Source organism: Larus michahellis, chromosome 4 (genome assembly GCF_964199755.1).
Source record: "Larus michahellis chromosome 4, bLarMic1.1, whole genome shotgun sequence".
In the NCBI taxonomy this organism is placed as follows: domain Eukaryota; kingdom Metazoa; phylum Chordata; class Aves; order Charadriiformes; family Laridae; genus Larus; species Larus michahellis.
The window spans coordinates 3,120,769-3,141,612 of NC_133899.1; the positions used below are offsets into that span (position 1 = coordinate 3,120,769).

General features: G+C 49.3%; 2 protein-coding genes across 3 annotated transcripts; one reads left to right on the forward strand and one right to left on the reverse strand.

Moving 5' to 3' along the window:
- Positions 1-6,862: 6,862 nt before the first annotated feature.
- On the reverse strand, positions 6,863-15,928 carry EMC8 (ER membrane protein complex subunit 8). Its single transcript, XM_074582774.1, has 5 exons — positions 15,508-15,928; positions 10,616-10,692; positions 9,136-9,205; positions 8,524-8,618; positions 6,863-8,227 (listed from the first exon to the last, which is right to left on the reverse strand). Exons 1-5 carry the CDS (start codon positions 15,715-15,717, stop codon positions 8,068-8,070), a joined length of 612 nt encoding a protein of 203 aa, XP_074438875.1. The 5' UTR covers positions 15,718-15,928; the 3' UTR covers positions 6,863-8,067.
- On the forward strand, positions 15,853-19,913 carry COX4I1 (cytochrome c oxidase subunit 4I1). Of its 2 annotated transcripts, none has more exons than XM_074582776.1 (5): positions 15,853-15,998; positions 16,847-16,926; positions 17,459-17,626; positions 18,738-18,869; positions 19,647-19,913. In XM_074582776.1, the coding sequence occupies exons 2-5, from the start codon at positions 16,848-16,850 to the stop codon at positions 19,781-19,783; spliced, it is 516 nt and encodes a 171-aa protein (XP_074438877.1). In that variant the 5' UTR covers positions 15,853-15,998; position 16,847; the 3' UTR covers positions 19,784-19,913. The 2 variants fall into 2 exon arrangements, with proteins under 2 accessions (XP_074438877.1, XP_074438876.1); XM_074582775.1 differs by having other exon boundaries at positions 15,990-16,253.
- The last annotated feature ends 931 nt before the right edge of the window (positions 19,914-20,844 follow it).

A 20,844-nucleotide genomic window follows, 5' to 3' on the forward strand; every position in this document is an offset into this window, starting at 1 on the left:
ATCCAAGCCCAGCAAAGCCCTTGGGTGATGAGGAAACGTTGCTTTACTCTCACCCCGCTGCACAATCCAGCCCGGTGCTGAGAGACAGAGGAGCAGGAACGCCCCACGCCTGCAGCCGAAGCCCACGGACCACCGAGCATCCCTACAAGCAGTTGGAGGGGCTACCAAGTGCCTTGAAAGGCAAGCACCAGTTTGGTATGAGGGTCCCACACCCAGCTCTGGCATGACCCATCGGCATCCCCGAGGTCCTAATGACTAGAGAGCAGCGATGCTCCCAGCCTCTGGGAGCATCTTCAACCTTCTCCAGCTTCTAGAAAGGATCTTTTTCCCCTGCTGTCTGACCTGCCATCCCGAAAACCAGCCCGGCAGCGGGATCAGCACCAGGCAGAGGGTTTCTCACCACCCCACGGGGTGAGAGCTCCGGGTTGGGTACCACCCTGCTGCGAGGATGCCTGAGCGAAGGCTCTGCCTCCGGAGCAGCCGCCTTCGCCTGCATTAAAAGCAGCCAGAGGCTTTTTTTTCATGTTCACCTCCTCCGCAATTAAGAGGCGAGGCCCCGAGATGGTTCCTTTTCAGACGGAGCTGAAAAGCAGCGGTTCACATCCAGGGCGCCGGCGTGCGGGGAATGCCGGCTGCACATTAAACACCCCCGCGGCTGCAGGCAGGAACGAGGGGAAAGCTTTGAACTTCTCCCGGAGATGGGAACGAACCGATCCCAGGAGCTTGGGAGGTCTCCGGCGAGATCAGAGCCCCACACGCGAGACCAAGCCCTGCTGGGACGGGCATAAAGTGGAGCGGGGAGGGGAAAACGGGTGGTTTTGCTCCAGTTTTGCTGCTGGCCTGGTCCTGCCGTGTTTGCTGAAAATCACCAATATGGAAAGGGCTGATTTCCTTCCCGACCTGGCTCCTCTCATTTATCAAATAACTGAGTTATTGCAAAGCTTCAAGCTCCAGAGCCGGGCGGGCGGCACGGGGGACAGGCTGCAGCCCCAGCTGCAGGCGCTGGTCCTGAACACAGAGGCCAGGGCAGAGATGTTTGCAGCCCATGGCACCGGTTTTGCCCCAGAAAAAAAAACAAAACCAAAAACAACGCAACTTAAGTGGTTCGTGTGGTTTTTTTGCCTGTTCAGCTGCAACGTCCGAGAGCTAGAGGACAAGGTTTACGCCAGAGCCTGGCAAGCCTGGTCTTTCCCATCCCTTCCCAACCTCAGTGCACGCAGCATCCCGCGGGGACCAGGAACCCCTCCCCGGCTGCCCTGACACTGCGGCACAAATCCGGCCTAAGGAGCAGCAGAAATCCCCCTTCCACTTTCGCTATTGTGATGCTTCTCTCCAAAACCACCTGTTTGCCGCTGTTGGGTTGAGAACAAACAGCCCCGAACCCGAGAGGGCTGGAATTATCCTGTCCTGGAGCAGCAGTTGTTGCTAAAACCGTGAGGGACCGGCGAGCGACGGCTTGCTGCGGCAGGGAGGTAAACATAGACGTCAGCCTGCTGAAATAACTGTGGTTAGCCCTGCGGGCTGCAGCGCTGCTCCAGCCGGTGCGGCGACACCCGATAGGCGCAAACACAGCATCGCACACCCCCTTCCTCCCCTCCCCACGGGCCGGGAAGAAAAGACGCCCCGGGGCAAGTTCACAGGGTGGGGGTTTGGCCGCCTCGAGGTGGCTGGGGACAGCCTGGAGACCCTCCGGTGCGGACCACCGGAGAAAGCCCCTGGATGGCAGGCGCTGGGCAGATCTGAGTCCCGAGCACGGGAGCAGCCCCACGGGCCAGACGTGCCCTTTCCACAGGCACCATGAGACCCTCGTGTAGCCTTGCCTCCGCTCCAGGTCCCTCTCAGGAGATCCCGGTGTCCGTGGCAGGGCTGGGGCTGGGACATGCGGAGCATCAGGGCAACTAGCCAAACCCCACCATCAGCCAGCAGGCCAGGGGAAAAGGAGAGAGTGGGCTCCTAAACCTCCCCTGGTAGGTTGGTATGGAGCTGGCCGACCTCTCTGGGTGAAGATTTGTCTCTCCAGCCCAGGCGACCACCCTGGGCGGTCTTCTACTGCGGCCGGTGACTGGTTTCCAGTTCTGGCCACGGCCCTTTGGCAGCCGGGCTGCTCCTCTCCCCAGGCTCAGCGGTTCCCAGCCCACCAGCCCCATCCTGCCCTGGCACAGAGGAGGGTGGAGGGGGCTGAAGCACCCGTGAGGAGCTGAGGACAGAGGGCAGCCTCATAATTTCGCTGGAAGGGGAAGGGCAGGGTGAGCTCACGGCTTCCCAGACGCCAGAGGAACCGCAGGGAGAGGGATGTGTTTTGCAAACGGCAGCCACAAGAAAAGCTTTGGCTGGAGAAGCCGGCAGAGCAGAGCCCAGAGAGCCCACCACGGAGCAGCTCTGCTGGCTCCCCTCGAAGGAGCTGCTCCTGCAAACACCAGCTGGGCTGGTTTTAGAAAGGAGGGATGAGAAGCAGCTTTCTGGGTCACGGAGTCCCAGGGTCCGCTAACGCAGGCCACACGTCACCCTGGCTCCGTGCTAACAGAGATACCAGGCAGCCTGCTCCCCCCTTCCGCCCCGGGCAGGGGAAAGGGCTGGTCCCAGCCTGGCTCAGAAATGGCCCTAGAAGGGGACTGCAGGGCCATTGCACGGGACTCGCTGAAGCTGGAGATGGCAACAAGGCAGTAGGTGCTGGGAGGGGAAGAGAGATGCCCTCCCGGAGCCCCACGCCGGGGGGAGGCTGGCAGCCATCACCCAGGGCAGGCGAGCGGTACCCGGAGGGGATGCCAGGCGTGGGAAGGGAGGAGGGATGTCACGAGGAAGCAGCTGAAGATGCAGGCTCCGGGGAAACTGGAGCAGCTCCAGCATTCCCCAAGCACAGGCTGTTGGCAGGACCGGCAGACCGAACAACCGGCAGGAACGGTACAGGCGGAAAACACCCCCGAAGAGAATCCGGCGGGCCGTGGCAGCAGCACTCACGAGCAAGCCAGGAGCTGCCGTGGCGGCGGGGTAGGAAGCAAAGCGGAAAGCAAGCACGTACCTGAAGCGCAAAACAAGAGCGTGCCGGGCTCTCCTTGCCAGACCTGCATCCAGAGCAAACCACCTCCCTGCCGGGCATGGATTCAGCGGGCGGCTGGGAGGCCGTGGCTGGGAATTGGCTTAGGGACCTGGCCACGGCTGCCGCGCTTCTCGGCTCGCCGAGCTCCACGTTAATCTCAGCCCAGCTTTCCCTTTTATCCCCTGGTACAACCCCGATACATTTTTTCAATTAGGTCCATCTTTTAAGCTCCGGAGCGCATTTCTAGGAAGGGCTGCGTTGTTTCTCTTGGCCCTCGTGGGCTGATGCTGCGCAGACCGGGACATCCCTGGCACCGGTCCTGCCCGCATCCAGCTAAAGTGCTGCCACGCTGCAGCCGGCGCGGCGCTGCCTGGAAGCACTCAAGGAGTTACCCGTTACCCCCAGCTCACCTACCGGGTATTTTTTAAGAGCAGCGTTCCCTGCCTCCCTCATCACAGCTCCGGCAGGTTGCGAAGCGTCAAGCCCACCGCAAGCAGCCACGCAGGAGCACGGACCGCTTTCACCTTTCCCGCAGTTGCCCTTATCGGAAACCCCCGCCGGCAACCTGCCTCCGTCCTCTCCGAATCCGCCTCTGCCGCCTTTCACAGGGCGACGGCTGAAAACCAGAGGAAAATATGCAGCTAGGGCGTACTTTTGGATGAGAAGGCTGGGTGAAAATGTGGTCTAAAAGCGACAGTAAAACAAAAAAAACAAAAAAAAACAAAAAAAAGAAAAAACCAAAGCAATCGATAAAGTCCTCAGCGGATACTTGGGCACAGTGAAATCGCTGCCTGCTGCGGGAGGGCGATGGGTAAAGCAAACGAGGAGTTTGCAGCGCAGGAGCACGACGCGTCGAGATGTTTAAGTCGAGTCGGGAGTAACGGAGCCGGGGCAGGGTGGGAAGGAAGCAGCTTGCCCTGGGCTGCCTGATGCAGGCCAGCTCCCTACGGCTCCTAGAGGCAAGGGTGGGCGACCCAGCTCCTCTCCAGGAGCTGAATTAAAAAAAAAAACACAAACTAGAGGCGCAGCTCACAAACGCACGCTGAGCGCATTTCCCCTTGAGGCCATTTTCCAAGCTGCAGTCAACCGCAAGTCCAGCCCGCTAACAGCCTCCTCCATTAGCATCGGCGGGCTCTTTCCGTGCGGGTAATGCCCTCGGCCCCAGCATCTCGAGATGGTTTACAAATAGCAGCGGCGGCGGCAGAGCGCAGCGATTAGGCCTCAAGCCAGGGAGCAGAGAGACCCGGGTTTGCTTCCTGCATCTGTCACTGTCACCTCTCCCCAGCGCGCATCTCTGCCACTGGGGTAAGAAATTCTTGAGGGCCGGGGGAGGCGGAGTGTGGGGGGGCCATCTCTCGCGGCGCATCTCCGCAGCGCCACGCGGAGCAGGGCTGGGGGCTCCGCACATCTGTCTGCCCCCGGCTCCAGCTGTGCCAGGCGAAGAGGTTGCGGCTCCTCCGTCATCCCGCCAGCCGAACCGCTCGGCTGCTTCCCGCGCCCGCTCCGATGAGCTCCAAACAGGTTACGGGGTAGGTCTGTGGTCGTTTTCCCGCTGACATAGACTTAGGAATCCTGCGAGCAGGAGGGGGAAGGGGGGAATGCTCCAGCGGCAGGTGCTTCACTCGCTGAGAGAAGAAAAAAACCAACCCCAAAGCCGTCATACGCACACAGAGCACCGAGCTCAGAGAGAACGCGGCACCAGCACGCTCCCCAGGAATGGTTATCCCACTCGTGAGCGTGATCAGACACCCCTTGGCTCTTGCCACCCGTCTGCTCTTCCCCCTCGTGACACCACACAAGCCAGGAGGAGCGGAGACCGTTCCCGACGTGCATCTAGCCCCACCAGTCACCGATTCTCCAAGGAATTTCACAGCAGTCTCACTTCTCAGTGAAAATAACGCCTGTGGCCCCCCCGTGCTCTCTGCTCCCTTCTGGGTTTCTCAAGCTGGGTCCTGGAGTTTTCGACTACAGCTGGAAGCGCCCGTGGCACACCTGGGGACACGCCTCGTGGCTGCCTGGGTCTGAGGTCGCTCTGAGCCTTAATTTCAAACCGAACCAGCCCTCGAAGCAACGCGTGCTCAAGGCTCTTCATTCTCCTCCTCGTGACTAAAGGATTCAAGGCGAGCACTCACGCGGATGCAGCCAAGAGTAGCGGGCATCCTCCCACGCAGAAACCCAGGCGCTTTGTACCGGTATTTTCAGATACTTGCTGGGTCTGTTTATTACTGTTTTGAAATATTAGTGTCGAGAGTGGAAAAAATAACCCTGCGTGGGAATAATTTTTTGCATTTCCATGTGCCTGAGGTCCTACGGGCGAGGTAAAGAGCTGGGAGTTAAAACGTCTGGGCAGGCAAATGCCCAATCTCCAAATCTTGGTGAATAGGGAAAAAAAAATATAAGTCCTGCACGTCATTAATTGCTAACAAAACAAAAAAATTAAGGCACCCGTTCACAGTACTGTCTTCCCAGCTCCCACAAGGGCTCCAACAGCGGAGACACAGATGCCTTCCCCAAAATTTCTTCCCCCAGAAGTTTTAAAAGGAGTTACTGTGAATTCCTTGGATGAATCCAACTGATCGGCCAGCCAGGAAACCAGCATTTGCTCCCGCAGGTAGGTTTGGTACCTCAGCAGGAAAGGGGAACGCAGCCTTCCCTGAGCCCGGCAGCTTCCTCATTCTTTCGCAAGAGCCACTTTGGCTCTCGCTTTACGAAACTGCTGCCTTTTGTCCAGCCTTCAATGCAAACAGGACAGGTGAGAGAAGATCTGAGCACCGCGGCACCCGTCCTTTTTGCTTAAAGCCAGCCTGGGCTTCTGCTGATGGCAAAACACTCAAAGGACCTCATTTAAAAGCAAAGAGAAGATTAAAAAAAAACCAACAAAAAAACCAAAAACCAAACCAAAAAGGGAAAGACAAGGCATTAAAAGCTGCTCCCCTTCCAGCAACGTGTCTCAACAGTTAGTCACAGGGAGCGTTTCCATCAGGTTACGGGCTGATGATACACGTTTTGCTTTGTCTTATGAGGGTGAGGGGGGAGTAGGCGCAAGGAGAGATTAGACTGTATTAGCATAGATACGATCAAAGCTTGATTATGACACCTAGTTACAAAGAATAAGAAATAACGTTTCCTGTGGCTCAGGAGACACCAGCTTACACGGCAGCGCTGGCTGACAGTCTCACATAACTAAGGTAACGCGTCTGGCTAAAGTAACATCTGCCTCTGGAACCATAGGTTAGATTTCAGGAGGTGTTTGTACAGAGTACAACCGTCCTCTTCCCGCAGCGCGTGCGATTTCCAGAGTCTACTCCGAACACACGTTGCCAGAGCATTGCCGTTTCCAGGATATCTTTTCAAGCAGCCGGGGATGTGTAGTAAATCAGCCACTGGAACATGTTTGTCTTGCTGCTTGTGAGCTACATGTTTTCGTTGAACAAGTGAAAACATTTTCCTTTCCTGCAAGCGTATCTGACTCATGTTTAGGAAAGGCTATTGACTGAGTGCCAATCCCTTTTGTAACGCCCATCACACCTTACTACCGCAGGGCGGGGAGACAAACCGAACCGATCAAGTCTTCATCTTCTCCTTGGACGGGGAGCTGAACCTCAGACCTTGCCTCCTGGCTTTGTGGCATCTGAACTGCAGGGAACTCCACAGCGGGAGCCGACCCGAAGCGTCCTGGTTCTATTCGCTACTTCAGAAGGGGATTTCAGCCTTATCCCATCTCTCACCAAGACCAAGACGAAAACTTGTGCTTATTTAAATAGAAGCAAATGTAGACCAAGAGGTTTCGACAATCCCACCCCTCATGTTTTAAAATAAGAACACTAAGGAAAAAGCAGGAACTTGGGAGAAAGGCTGATCATTTGGTGGACATTTGGATGTTCCTTGTAAAACCACTTTTGGGTAGGAAGAGAAGGAAATCTAGAGAAAGAATCGCAGGTTGAGGCAATGTTTCACTACAGTTTGACAAACAGCCATGAGGAGTAAGGCAGCGAGACTTACAAAGAACTGTACTAGTCTGACACAAAGCTTCATTGCCCAATAAACTTATTCTTAAAAACCCACGTTCATTAGAAAGACGGACAGAAGCAGAACTAGACTATATCTAGGTTCCTTGATTCAACGTACTCAGATCACTTGCCTTCAACTTGAAGTGATACACTTCAGACCTACTTAAATGGACACTGTACGAGCCAGTTGAAAATGAGGTGTGTTTATAAAACCCAAAAAGACTGCATAAAATTAATAAGGTATTTCACTCTCCTCTTCTTTTGTAGACTCAAACTGTTTTACAACTTTCATCCAAACTCATTAGTGCGCTTCCAGTCCTTTTTACAAATCATTACATGAATTGTGGATTTGTTTTTAACCTTGGGTTTAACATATTCAAGCAGCAACTGTGGTTGTGCGCCCACGGAGAGCAGGAATCACCGTAGCTTTTGGGAATACTGTTTTAACACGTTCTCTGGAGCTGCGTCACGCTAAACCACTGCAAAACAAGTGACACGTGAGCACGGTACATCATCCTCAGCAGTTCACATTTTACTGTGCCGACAGAATGACATTTCCAAACCAGGTCAAAAGAAACCGTTAACCTTACATTTTATGTATTAGACCTTAAAATTGCTCATCTGAGGACAGGACTGATTTTTTTGAAAGGTATTCCCATAAATAAACTGTTAAAAAGCAATCCCTCTGAAGATTAGAAAAGCTTAGTGAAAATTTTGTAATACGAACAGTAGGGACAAGCAGAAGTAGTTCTGGTTTCGAAGGAACAGCAACATTCACTACAACTGGGATGGCATCCACAAGGACAGCTGTAATTGACAGTTTGCAGTTCTTCCAAGGAATCTCACAAAAAAGATGGCTTACGGACACATCACTCTTTGCAATGTGACATGCCACTCCTTTTTAATCAGTCGGGTTTCCACGCAAGGTACTGAATATTATTCTATTTACATTCAAAAATAGCATTTTTCTCTCTTCAGTACATAGTGGGAACGCCCATAAATTAGTCAGTCGAAACCCGTCTAACACAGGTGGAGGACAGCTTTGTTGATCTCTGGGTTTGTCCAGTCGTTCCGGATATCATCCAGGTGATTATCAAAATCTACAAGGGTCTCGTAGGACTTGCTGTCCAAGAGAGATGCAGCGATTCTCTGGGCTTCGGTCCAATCTTCACAAAAATCACTAGGACGTAAAATAACCAGGAATTAAAAGTAATCAGAAAGAAAATCTCCACCGCCTCCTCTACTCTGGAAATTAAGCCGCACCCTCTTCAACATGGTCATGGTGATCACATACCACTGCCTGGCTGCAGAAGCCGGCTGCTCTCTCCGACTACAGCAAAAACCAGTGTTAAAAGCACTGTCAGGTACACCCACCGCCCTTACACCGTCACTCATCGTAATCAAAGTTTTTCCCTTAACCAGGCAACCTGTTTTTCCTTACCACCTGAACATAAATAAACTCCGAAATTTACTCACACGTGTGGGTCCTTGCACCTCCACTTGTTCTCATGGAGCTCATACACATGAATGGCAGGCTCTATGCACTCCGTCGTAAACTTGGTGTTATCAACCTGTTGTGCAACAGAAAAACGCCACCTTAGTCCCCTCCTCAAGGTCCCAAGTAAAGAGGTGATAATCAAAAAGTCTGTTTTTACAAACAGGGCACCTTACACTAACTTGTCCACTCTTCTACCTTCAAATGAGACAAATTACAGGTTTAAACTGCCAACGTTCTTTGTCACTGCGGCAAGGAGGAAAAGCACCGTTTGCTTCATATAAGACAAGAGCTTAAGTAACAGAAAGGGGTCAAAAGTCATGAAAACATTGTGTTCACTCAAGCCTCGCAAGCAGAGAAGGCCTCCACTTCCTCTGAGACGGCAGAGAGCTAACCACAGTCTCTTGGTAGTTTTATTAAGAACTTCACTGGCTACAGGTCACTGCATCTCTTCCCCAGAGCATCTGGAGGGAAAATGAGTTACTTCACTATCAAAAGATCCAGAGAATGGCCTTTAAATGGCTAGTCCAGCACCACGGTCATAACATTAACAACACAGAAAGATGAGGGGGGGGAAAAAAGAAGTAATTTACCATTATGAGCGCTGTATCGTTAAAGCCCTCTGCAATTCTGGAGGCCACCTTTTCCGCAACCTGGTTTGGACTGCAGCACAAGGTAAACGTAACTGTGTTACTTGAAGCATGACATTTCAGCTGAAACCAGCAGGAAATATGCTTAAAGAGATGTGAAAATTACACTGCGTGCTTACAAACAGGAACAAGATATCAAGCTGATTCTACACTTGATTGAAGTCAGAAGGCCAAGAGAACCCCAGCTCCTCTCTTCAGCTCATGATCTGGACCTTAGTTATGCTTAGGCAATGGATTTTTGAACAGTAAAATGCTCGCTGCAGACCTTATGTGGAATCAATGTTTTGTGGCCTCCGACCTTCTCCCATCAGACCAAAGACCGCAGCCACCTTTGCAGGCATTTAAAAAAGAAACCAAGTCTGCTCCCCAGTTTGCATTTGAACCCACTCACTGCCCAGCTTCTCTACCGAAATCAGATAACCTTTTAAAGGAAAACCTTTAGTGTGTTTCAAAGATGAAAATCTCTACATGGTGCCAGTTATCTTCATAAACAAAACTGGGAGTTTGAAAAAAACAAAGCAAGCCTGTGATATTCTTTCAAACCGCAAATAGAACAGACAAACTGTACCTTCTCCTTAAAAAGGTCTCCAGCAGATTTATTTCACTTGTAAAGAAAGGACAAATAATGCCCTGTTAGACACCTTAACAGTCACACATAGTACTTAAAAAACATACTTGAGACTGAAGAATATGCATTAACAAAATAACTGGGACACAGCGTAATATTTTAAACAAGCTGTTCGTATTTATTTTAAATGCAAGTATGATGTACTCTCATTAGTCCTGATACTGGATTTGTCTAACAGATACAGGGAAAATATTTGATACACATACCTAAAACTATTTTGTGGCTCCCTTACTGAAGGTCCCCTTACTGCTTATTGAGTAATTTGACTTAGCTAGCAGGGGAAAAAAAAATGACTAGTCCTAGGGAAAAATAAGTGAAAAAAAGGATATCTCTGCTTGACTGACATCATCTTCCATTTCAAAAGCGTCCCTTTACCACGTAAGAAAATGCTTCAGTAAAACTCAGAGACTATTAAGCAGTTTAGTAAGAATTAGGTCACTTCTGAAAGACTTTCCAAAAGATACTCAGAATCATTCGAGTTTACAAGATACGTATTGCACGATCAAATGCGCCTGCAAATTTTGGCTATTTCCCTGACAACTGTAATTAAACTGGTTGGCAGTCGTTCAAAGACTGGCCTTTTATAGTATCCACTAAAGAGGAGTGATTCTGGAAAGACTGGGGTTTCTGCACCTGAACAAAGGCCATATCCACCAGCACCATGAAGACAATGTGAAACCAGATGACAGTTGTCAAAGTTAATCAACACGCACGATTTATGTCGATGATTTTTGTTGGCAGAGTACAAAGTACAACATAAAAGAGCAAACAGAAGGAAATATTGCACCAACACACCTGGCATCTTTCACGCGTTCATTTGCCTGGTAATATCCAGCTATCACGTAGCTATTCTCTTTGCACCAAGAGTCAATCTGAAAAAGTAATTGGAACAATTAAGCCCAGGAAAAAAAAAAAAGAAAAAAAAACCCACGGAACTAAGGAAATCTCATGTGTGTCCTGCAAATAAAACAGCAATTGAAGCATTACAATATCTTTGCCAATTGCTTCTTTAAATGTATACGTATTTATGTATATTTACGTGTGCTCTCACACACAGAGTTAGGCCAATTTAACTAGAACAGAGAAACCAAACTGAACATTTGGCGAACGATGGAAAACATTAAGCAAATGGAGCAAAAGAGCAAGAAGTTATCTCAGTCAAAGCCTGGCCTAAATTTGAATGACAGGACTAATAAAGACCTTCAGCAACGCTGCCTGGGAGAGGAGTCTAGGTCTTACCTATTGTACTTTCTCTTAGCGTTCATTTGACAGAGAGACGATAGAAAATGTTCACCGTGTGGATGTGTGACAGTACCGTCATTTCAAAGAGAGCTTGTTGATTTTATTTCTAAAGTAATATTTCTAGGCTAAAGTGGAAGCATTTTTTTTACCTTAATTAGCAAATAAAGCTTGATTTGAAAAGCAAATGCGAGGCAGAAAAAGTTTGTCCCATCTACCGCTTTTTTCAACCCACTCAAGTTACAAAAAGGCTTTTGCGATAGAATTGTTTTTCTTTGAGAGTTCACCTGCAAGGATAACTAACCACCGCAGCAACTTATCAAACAACGTGGGTGGATTCTCCACTCTTTAAAACCTTTCAATCAAACCTGAAAACTTTTCTAAAAATACTCTCCGGCTCAGCCACAAGATCAGGGCTTGATGAAGGAACTATTGGCATAAATTCTCTCATCTCTGTTATAGACATGGTCAGACCAGGCAGCTCCTCCTTGTTTAACACCCGCATGTAAATACTTAAACATAAGCATTTATTTGCATGCAATTTACACAACTTTTGAGTTACACAAGTACAAAAGTTTATGTAGTTTTATAAGTGCGGTTTCACCATGCACAGTGCGGTTCTTCCTGCCTTACGCTGGATCTGAATTCCTCCTGCTGAGTCTGTCTTGCTTTGAAAAAGAGAAAACCCGAACATAGATATGATGTTTCTCCTTATAACTGAGGCTATCAAGTCAGCATAATGCAGAGCCCTGAAAGACAAGTGGAGAAAGCAACTAGAATTTTCCTTTGCAGTCCCTAGAGAGCATGCATCAAAAAAACCTCAACAGCTATATTAAAATGGAGTCCAAAAATATATCTGATGCTGACCTGTCGCATCCTGTAAATCAAATCAATCTCATTTTTAGCAATAATTATAGTATTAGACTGCATAAACAAATAAACAAAAAAAGGCATGTGAATAATCCCTCCTCTACAAGGGATGACATGGATTTATGTGATAAAAAAAAAAAAAGCAAGCTGTGTAGCCCTGCTATAGCTGAGGGCCAACTGCTGTTTCAATTACAAACCCATTTTGAGGGCTTAGGACTATGGTTTTAGTTGTTAGTGGCTTGAAAGCCTGACATTAAAGCCAGAAGCCCAGACACTAAAATTAATAATAATAAAAAAAAGTCCATCAATTAAAAAATTAAAAACCTTAGTTCTAAATCAATTTTTGTTGTGTACTGGAAATGGTCTTTAAAAATAAAAAAAAAGAAAGTATGATTTTTAAGTTCTCAGTTCCCCAAGTGGTAATCAAAAACTGCTTCCGTAAAAACAAAACAAAAAAAAAAAAAAAAAGAGAAGGAAAAAAAAAATCTTTTTGGAATTGAAGCTGTTTCCACCTGCAATTTCCAAACACTCTCTAACCGCGGCACTGTCACCACAGGTAGCCTTAGCATCGATTAGCCCCTGATATTTTTAGTCATGTCCAGCCCTGACAAGGGCAAGCCAACGGGGGACAAATTGTGTCTCGCTTCCAGGCGGCGCGTGTCACCCTTGAAAAATCAAAAGTGGCTGCCCTCTGATCTGCTGCAGCCACCAAAGGCGGGTGGCAGAGAGGTTTAGAAGAGCCCTGGGAGGAGAAAGGCTGTAACCTACTGCCATCTGACCCGCTGATCCAGGCGACGGGAAGCCAGCCATGAGAATGAAGGGGGAAGTGCTGCTTGGGTTTGTTTTTTTTTTTTTTTTTTTTTTTTTTGAGAAGATGTGGTTGCAAAACCACATCAATTAGCTGAGAAATTCAAAGGCACAAAAAAAAACCCATGTGAAACTTAATTCACTTTTTCTTTAATGACTCCATCTTTTGAAAGGGATTTCAAACTGACAAGCCAAAGTGCAAATTAAATACAGGCGCTTCTGCTCTCTCCTCCAGAGCTACAGACCTTCAAGCACTGCTGTGTGTTTAATAAAATCAAATTTTGTCGATTCCTTGTACCTAGGCTGCTGCTAAAGCACTGCTCGCGATTTTTAGGGGTTACCACATGGACAAGCCTGTTTGAAAGTGTATCCTCTATTTTCAGATTAAATCTGGAGACCATTGCTCCCATTTGATGTCCTGGGATAACTCAGGTCAGAGAAGAGGAGGTGAAACTCCTGGGGCTGGTTCTAGAAAGCCCTCACACATATGACCAGTCCACAGGCTTGACCAAGAATCAGCAGTAATTGAACTGGAAGAGAAACAGATCCCATCAAAACCTGCCAAAGCTTCAAAATCCTTTAGAAACAGAGGTGCTTCGCTACATACATCAAGTTTAACTATGCTAATCTCGCTGATTTATTCAGTAACCATGCGTTATATTGTACAGAACAGGCGAGAGCGCCCTCCTTTTAAACACTGCAACAATAAAATCCAATTTTCATAGCTGGGGTGACAGTACTTGTTGACATCTTTGCCTTTGTTTAAACAAAAAAAAAAAAAAGAAAAACAGCAAAAGGCCTTGGGCTCTTGTCAAATGCTGTGTTTTAAAGCTGCCAAGTATCACAGGAGTCATCAAATGTGACTGCAAACCACAACAGATCTTAGCAAGTCCTAATTAATGCGGGAAATGCCAGAGTTTTCCGATCTTTAGCTTTTTGTATCAAAACCCAAGAGCAAATACGTGAGACAATGCCACTTCTTTGGTTCCATAATGACTTGCTTACTGTAGATATTTCAGATGTCGCAAGAAACACGATTTATTTCCTAATAATCTGATCCTGTAGCAAGAGCTACACCAGAGAACTACACTGAAGGCCTAAAGTTCACGAAAATTCACTGCCACTGACCCTGTAGAAAGGCATCTAATCCTGATTTAAAGACAAACCCTACACATACTTTAGATATATGCATTATTCTATACTTCACTAACAACTTCCACTCACTCGTTCCCAGAGGAAAAATGAATTACCACGGTTCAAAAAAGTAAAGTCAAAGCCCTGCCTATGTTAAAGCAATTACAAACAGTATTATTACGTTCTCCCAAGCAGCAACATGAGGAAAACCATAAACGGAAAATGATTACACTAGCAGCGTACGTTTCTGTGTTACTCCTACGCTGTTATACTGGTGTAAATATACTTAAGACTGACAAATCTTGCGTGCTCCACAGCAGCATGGCAAACCTAAATGACGAGGGCTCAGGCTCAGCCCCTCTTCCTATGCCTCTGGCTGCATTTCATCATATCCAGGATTCAGAAAGATCTCAACATTTCCCAACTGGAAAACACTGGCACTTATTCACAAATAATTATTTTTTGATGAGGCAATCTATTAAACTGAGGGAAACATGCAGGCCAGAAAGTCTAGAGGGATCAAAAAATAGTTATTTTTACAGGTATCAAAAAGGGATGGATTTTCTTCTGTTAATAACGACAAGTCTTTAAATGGACAGGTGAGTCCAGAGCTCAAATCACACCCAGATCTCACTTCAGTGGCGGCTACCTCTACTGTGAAGGTACCAAAGCACTACTTTGCTTCCAGATTTGCACCAGGCTACCCTGACTCCGTATTACAACAAAATCCAAGCATGTTTCCCTCCCTCCATCTTCTGGTTTTGACAAAGGGACTGTCCCCAAATGCCAATCAGAAAGAAGCCACGGCCCAACGCAGGATGGCTCCTGGTTTTCACGACCAGGGGGTTGAAGCTGGAAAATCCCAGCCTGACACTGTTCTCATCCTATCTCTGTGACGACGGGGGGAAAACAGATTACCCCACAATGACTTACTGCTTTTCCTCACCAGCTTGCAAGGTAGGCGATACTGTAACAGGCAATGCTTGGCTGTCCCCAGCTACTCCATGGTTAATTAACCAACAGCAAGCTTGCAATACACCAAGTGAGATTTCAAACCCAAGCCAGACCTGCAGTATGAAGAGACTTTTTTTTTTTTCCTATTTAGGCTAATGACTTCCATAAATGGGGAAAGTACACCAAAATGAATTAAGAAATACATACTTATATGCATCTATACACTCTTACTTGAGGACAAGCATGCCCTTTACCAATTAGCTGATACTGCTTTGAAGTGCCTTTAGGTAAGCTAGGAAAAGCTTTTTCTGCTGTAGAATAAGGATGTTCCCTCTGGGAGTTATTCTGGGATAATGACACCAATATAAATAGCACTGTTTATGCACTGAAAAAGAAATTAGAGAAAACTACACGGCTCTGTAGTTTTCCGTTGCTTCCCCAGCAGAAAGCTGTACAGCGGATGGGCCCCAGGGGCTTTTCCACTCTAGAAACACTCCGCTTACCGCACAGATTTGGCCACCACTACCGCAGGGCTGGCAGAGCTACCCCAACACCCCAAGTTCCCTCCGCACCAGCCCTTCCTCACCCTAGCTGCACGCCCCGAGCTCTACCAGGGCCTGGACACGACCCGCACCACCACCAGCCCGTCGCTCCCGGGCCTAGAAAAAGGCCTACAGCCTTACCAGGGTGAGGGCCACCTCCAGCATGGGCGCCAGGGCCAGGGTGCCGTGGAAGAGCGGGATACAGTCGACGAAGAGCGAGGGGGGCCCGGCCTGGTCACGACGCGGGGCGCCCGACGGCCGCTCGGCCACCAGCAGCCCGTTCACGGCGCAGTGCGGGTACTTGGCACCGTGCAGCACCATTTTGCAGTAGGCCTGCGTGGTCAGCTTCATCCTGCCGCGGACACAGAGCCCCGCGGACACCACGCACCGGCCCCTATCCCGGTCCCACCTGCCACCCCTCAGGCCACCCGCCGTCAAGTGTCGCCAAACGCCGCCAAGCGCCGCCGGCGCTGTCGTAAAAAAAGCGGGCGACGGTCCGCCCGCATCCCGTCGGCCCCTGGGGCGGGGCCGCTCCTTTGCGGCGCCTCTCTCGCCCGCGTCTCCCGGCGTGCACCGCGCTTCCGGTCGGCGGCTCCTTCCGGTCGCAGCCCGGCGTAGAGGACGGTCGCCAGGTCGTCGGGCCGCGGCGGGCGGTGGGGCCGGGAGGGGGATACAGGGGGTACCTACTGCCCACCACCGGCAGGGCAGGTCCTCCCCGCCACCTCCACCTGCGGCGGGTGGATGGGGTAGCCCCGGTTGGGGAGGGGGGAGCGCTGCGGCCTCCCCCTCCCCTTGATGGGCCCTCAGCGCTGCCCCGTGTCGCTGCGGTGTCATATCGCGGGTGTCACGTCGTGTCGGGCGGGCGTGAGGCGTCGCTGCCATGGATGGTAGGGGGAGGGGGGCGCTTCCCCGCGCCGTGAACTCCACGGCAAGGTCAGGCGTGGGCCGCAGGCTCCACGCTCGCCTGTCGGGTGGTCGTAGGGTTTTTAGCTGAGATCAGGGGCCTTTGAGGAATCCTGGAGCGAGCCCTTGCGTGGGCATCCGGGTCTGTGGGAGAAACCGTTAGCTGGGTGTCTGCCCTTCCTCGAACACGCTGGTATTGTTTGCTGCCGGAGTGTTTCTTTGGTGGATGCGAGATGTGTTTAGACTCGGCTGGCTTGGGGCTCCTGGCTTGCACCCAGTAATGATTTCCTACTGAGTGGAAGCATCCTGGAAGGCTGCCTTGAAGAAGGGAACTTGTTGGAACTCGAGGCCTTTGAGTCTAAATACAGGAGACTGCAGGGGAAAAAAGAGGGGAGAGGAAAACTCCTCCAAGTCGCTTGTGGTTTGGTGTGGTGTGCTGCTCTTCAGACAAGGCGCAGGAAACCTCTAGGCTGGCTTTTCTTTTTTATAGACGAGTAGGAAATAGTGTTCTTTCACCTTTACGTGTTCAGTGTCTTCACCTGATGCTGGCTTACCTGCTGTTGTTTTGTCCCAACAGGATGTTGGCTTCGAGGGCATTCAGCCTCATTGGGAAGAGAGCTCTTTCCACTTCCATCTGCGTGAGAGCGCACGGACATGGTAGGTGGCAACTGCAGTGATAAAACCAGCACTTTTCGAGGAAGAACGCAAAAAGCTACAGCTGGGGTTTGGGTAAGGAAGGAATCAGGATAGAGGCGGGGTTGGCGAGGCTGGTGCCTTGTCTGCTGGCAGGAGATCTGAGCAGGCTGTGCCAGCAGATGGCATTGTGGAGGTGCAGGCAGGGCTGGCTGCCACTGGGGAGGCAGAAACTAGGGTGGAAAAGGTGTAGAGAGCTTCTAGGTGTTTGGTAGGGGAGGCGATTGGTGTGACAACTGGAGACAGAGGGGGCTAAGGCATTAATAAAGGCATTTTGGCTATTACCTTTTATGTTGATCCCCCTTCTGCTGTGTTCTTACACTCTTAAAATAGCACCCATTTTAAATGCTCCACCTGGAAACCTTTTCCCTCCTGGATTCCATAACTGTCATCACGTTTTTGACTGAGCTGTTGTTCTTTTGTATTGTAACCTGTAAGAGATGTTTGCACAGGAGTCAGAAGCTTGAATGGGTGTCTCTTCTGTTCCCTTGTGCAGCTGGTGTTGTCAAAGCAGAGGATTTCAGCCTCCCAGCCTATGTCGACCGTCGTGACGTTCCCCTGCCTGAAGTGGCCTTTGTAAGGGATCTCTCTGCTCAGCAGAAGGCGCTGAAAGAGAAGGAGAAAGCCTCTTGGACTGCTCTCTCTGTCGATGAGAAAGTTGAATGTAAGTAATGGGGGCTTTAAGTAACCTTACAGCTAGCAATGACGCGATCTAATCTGTTACCTGTTCATTATTGGCAACTTTTATTAGAAAGACCACTACAGACAGTGCCCGTTAGGGCAGCTGTTAAACCCTGCTCTTTCCAATGGCTCTGTGAGCAGAGCCGTGAGCCATGAAGGAGCTTTGTTAATTATGATGGAGCTCCTTGTGTGTACGCAAGCGGAGATCAGTGGTTTGTGTTCCTGGGATCCTTGGTGCTGTTTCAAAAAAAAGCAGTGCCCGCCGTGCTGTCTGTTGGGTGCCTGAGGTCAAGTTCAGCAATTTCTCCTTCTTCTGGTAAACGAATAATAATTATATTTGTTTCTTGATTCCCATCTGCTTTCAACAAGCCAGAAAAAAAATCTCTTCCTTATAACGATATGTAATTGTTAGTCCAGCTGAGTAAAAGAAAGCCTGTGTGTTTGAACGTCAATGACCAGTGACCTTAGAATTACCAAATTTCAGGTAATTAAGGTGCCAGGCAGGTGGTTTGACTTGCAAATAAAACTGCATCACCTTTTCTAACTGCCGTCATGGTATGCAAGCGAGAAATTGATCTGTGAACAGTGCAGCGTCCACCCGTGTCACAGTGAGAAGGTGTAAAACGCATTTGGGAACCACTCAAACATTTGTAAGCACTCTCCAAATCTGTTGCTGTTTTGAACTTCAGAATCTTTTGGGCCTTAGTGGCAAAGCTGAGAGAAGCCTTTTGAGATACAGGCATTGAAATTATTTGTGCTAGGAGGTGTAGTGGTCAGTAACCGTACTGGGAATTGGAGGGAAGGAAGGGGAGTGCCATTTCTCCTCTGTCAGGTCCGTATTGCAATTTTTGCACAAGTTAACAATAATCTATAAAATGGAGACTAACACTGACCTGGGGGGGGGGGTGAAACACATGAGGGGATGGTGAAATACCACTCATTTACTTTGGCACAGGTCTTGGCCAGCTAATTCGGAAGCTATTTTAACATCCTTTTCTGTTTGGTTAGCTTTAGGCTTTGGTCGCCTCTCTCCGGAGAGTGGCAATTTGCCGGAAAAGTAAAAGAAATTATTTGATGCTTTAACTTTTTTGCAGTGTATCGTATCAAGTTTAACGAGACCTACGCAGAAATGAACAAAGGAACAAACGAATGGAAGACCGTCCTCGGTGGAGTACTGTTCTTTCTTGGTGTAACCGGTCTCATCCTCATTTGGCAGAAACGTTATAGTAAGTAGATGCCGTACGGCGTTAAGTCTTAAATTAGGAGCAAGATCAATTGATACCTGATGGGAAATGAGACAGTTCTTCGTAAACTGCTCGGGGGTTCGGAATGGTGTATCCAACAGCCGTTCTGGTGACCTCATAGTGGTTGCTGTTTGTTAGTCCCTGAAAACTCAATTCTGGAGTTGTAACTTCAATGGAGATCAGCGGGTACGTAGCATAAATGTTCAGGAAGCTGACTTGTGGAAGGGTGGAGGTGGTGGAGAGAGCTTTGGTGGGAGGAGAGGAAAGGGAGGGGAAGAGTGGTGATACAGTAATGATCCCAGAGCTTCCCTTCTCTGTGAAATCTGCTGTCGCAAAAGCCTGTTGCTGCCTTGGTAGTAAACATTTGGGTTTCTGCCATGTTTGGCTTCCTTCCCAGCTAAGGATCCTACCTCGAGGGAGCCCTCCAGCTGCCGTGAGGCAGAACACGCAGTTCAGTGAGCTGCTCTCCATCTTGAGCCTTCATCTACTCGTGGTGAAGGTTGAGAAGGCGGCTGTTGTCTTGGTACAAGCCTTTACTGATGAACGAAACTGCTAGAGAATCAATGCGTGAATCTGGGCTCAGCTAAATGCTGCAAAAATGGGATTTAGGGAATGTAGGTTTGAACAGGTGATGGCGTGCACGTGATCAGCACTGATGGCTTCGGGGGAAAAAAACCTTTCGTTAACTAAACTTTTACCTCTGTTCCCAACTCGCTCGTTTTGTATGATGATGTAATTACACCTGCTGTTGAATTGCAGTGTACGGCCCTATTCCGCACACCTTCTCTGACGAGTGGCTGTCAACGCAGACGAAGAGAATGTTGGACATGCGGATTAATCCCGTGGAGGGCATCTCTGCCCAGTGGGATTTTGAGAAGAACGAATGGAAGAAATGAAGCAACTCAGTGGAACCTGCTCAGCTTGAATATGAAATGATTCCATCACCTGTGTGTGACCTCGTTGCTTATTTACTGGAACAATCTCTCCACCTACATAGATGCTAATAAATGTCTGGTTAACTTGAAAGTTTCCTTTTGTTGGTCTTCAAATGTGTTTGTTGTGATGGTGATCTGTAGCGGAGGTGGAGGGGCAAAGCTTTCCCAGACGGTCCTGTCGTGGTTGGTGTATAATCAGTTAAAGGGAGTGTTTCTGGGGTGCAGCCAGCAGTCCCGCTGTGCAGAGCTCTGAGCTACTTGTAAGGTAAGCAGATCCCAGCTCCTGTGGAGGCTCCGCGTCCCGAAACCACTCCAGAAATAGCATGTCAGCGCTCCAAAAGGCAGCAGCGCGAGGCAAACCATGCAGGTTGTGTACCGGCGTCAAGGCTGCTCCATCTGCTCCATTCCTCCTCGCGGAGGGAATGTGTTCTCAATGGCACGGGCAGGCTGCAGACCTCGCTCCGGTATCCCGTGCAGACTCCAGCAAGGAAGAGAGAGAATCGGTAGATCTAGTTGAGCCAAGAATAGGTTTAGATGGAACCCCGAAGCGCGTTTCGTGCCTTGCCCCTTGCGTGAGGTGACTTCGAGGGGATCGCTGCGGCTGGGGGAGGGAATGAAGTGCTGCATTTAGTGGGAGCATCTCGGAGCTTTTATTAAATGCAGTGGTCTGAACAAGTTCTGGTTTGTGGCTTAACGTTCTCGGGGACTGAGCTAAGAAAGCTGGCGCCTTTGCTGTGCCCTGCCGAATTTCTTCCTTCAGCTAATCTGGTGTGTCCCCTAGGCTTTCTGCAGGCAAACTTCTGTCTTCGGTTTAAAAACACCTCTCCAAAGACCAGAACCACTAAACGAAAAACTACTGGAATAAGTTTCAACTTTGGTTTTTGTTTTTTTCTTCTCGATCACAGGACTGTCACGTTTTTAAATCCCTGTGTGTATTTAGCAGCCGTGATGGGAAGCCTGGGGAGTCTCAGTCACTTGTGATGCCCCACAGTGCTGGGGGCTGGCCAGCCTTGCCCTTGCAG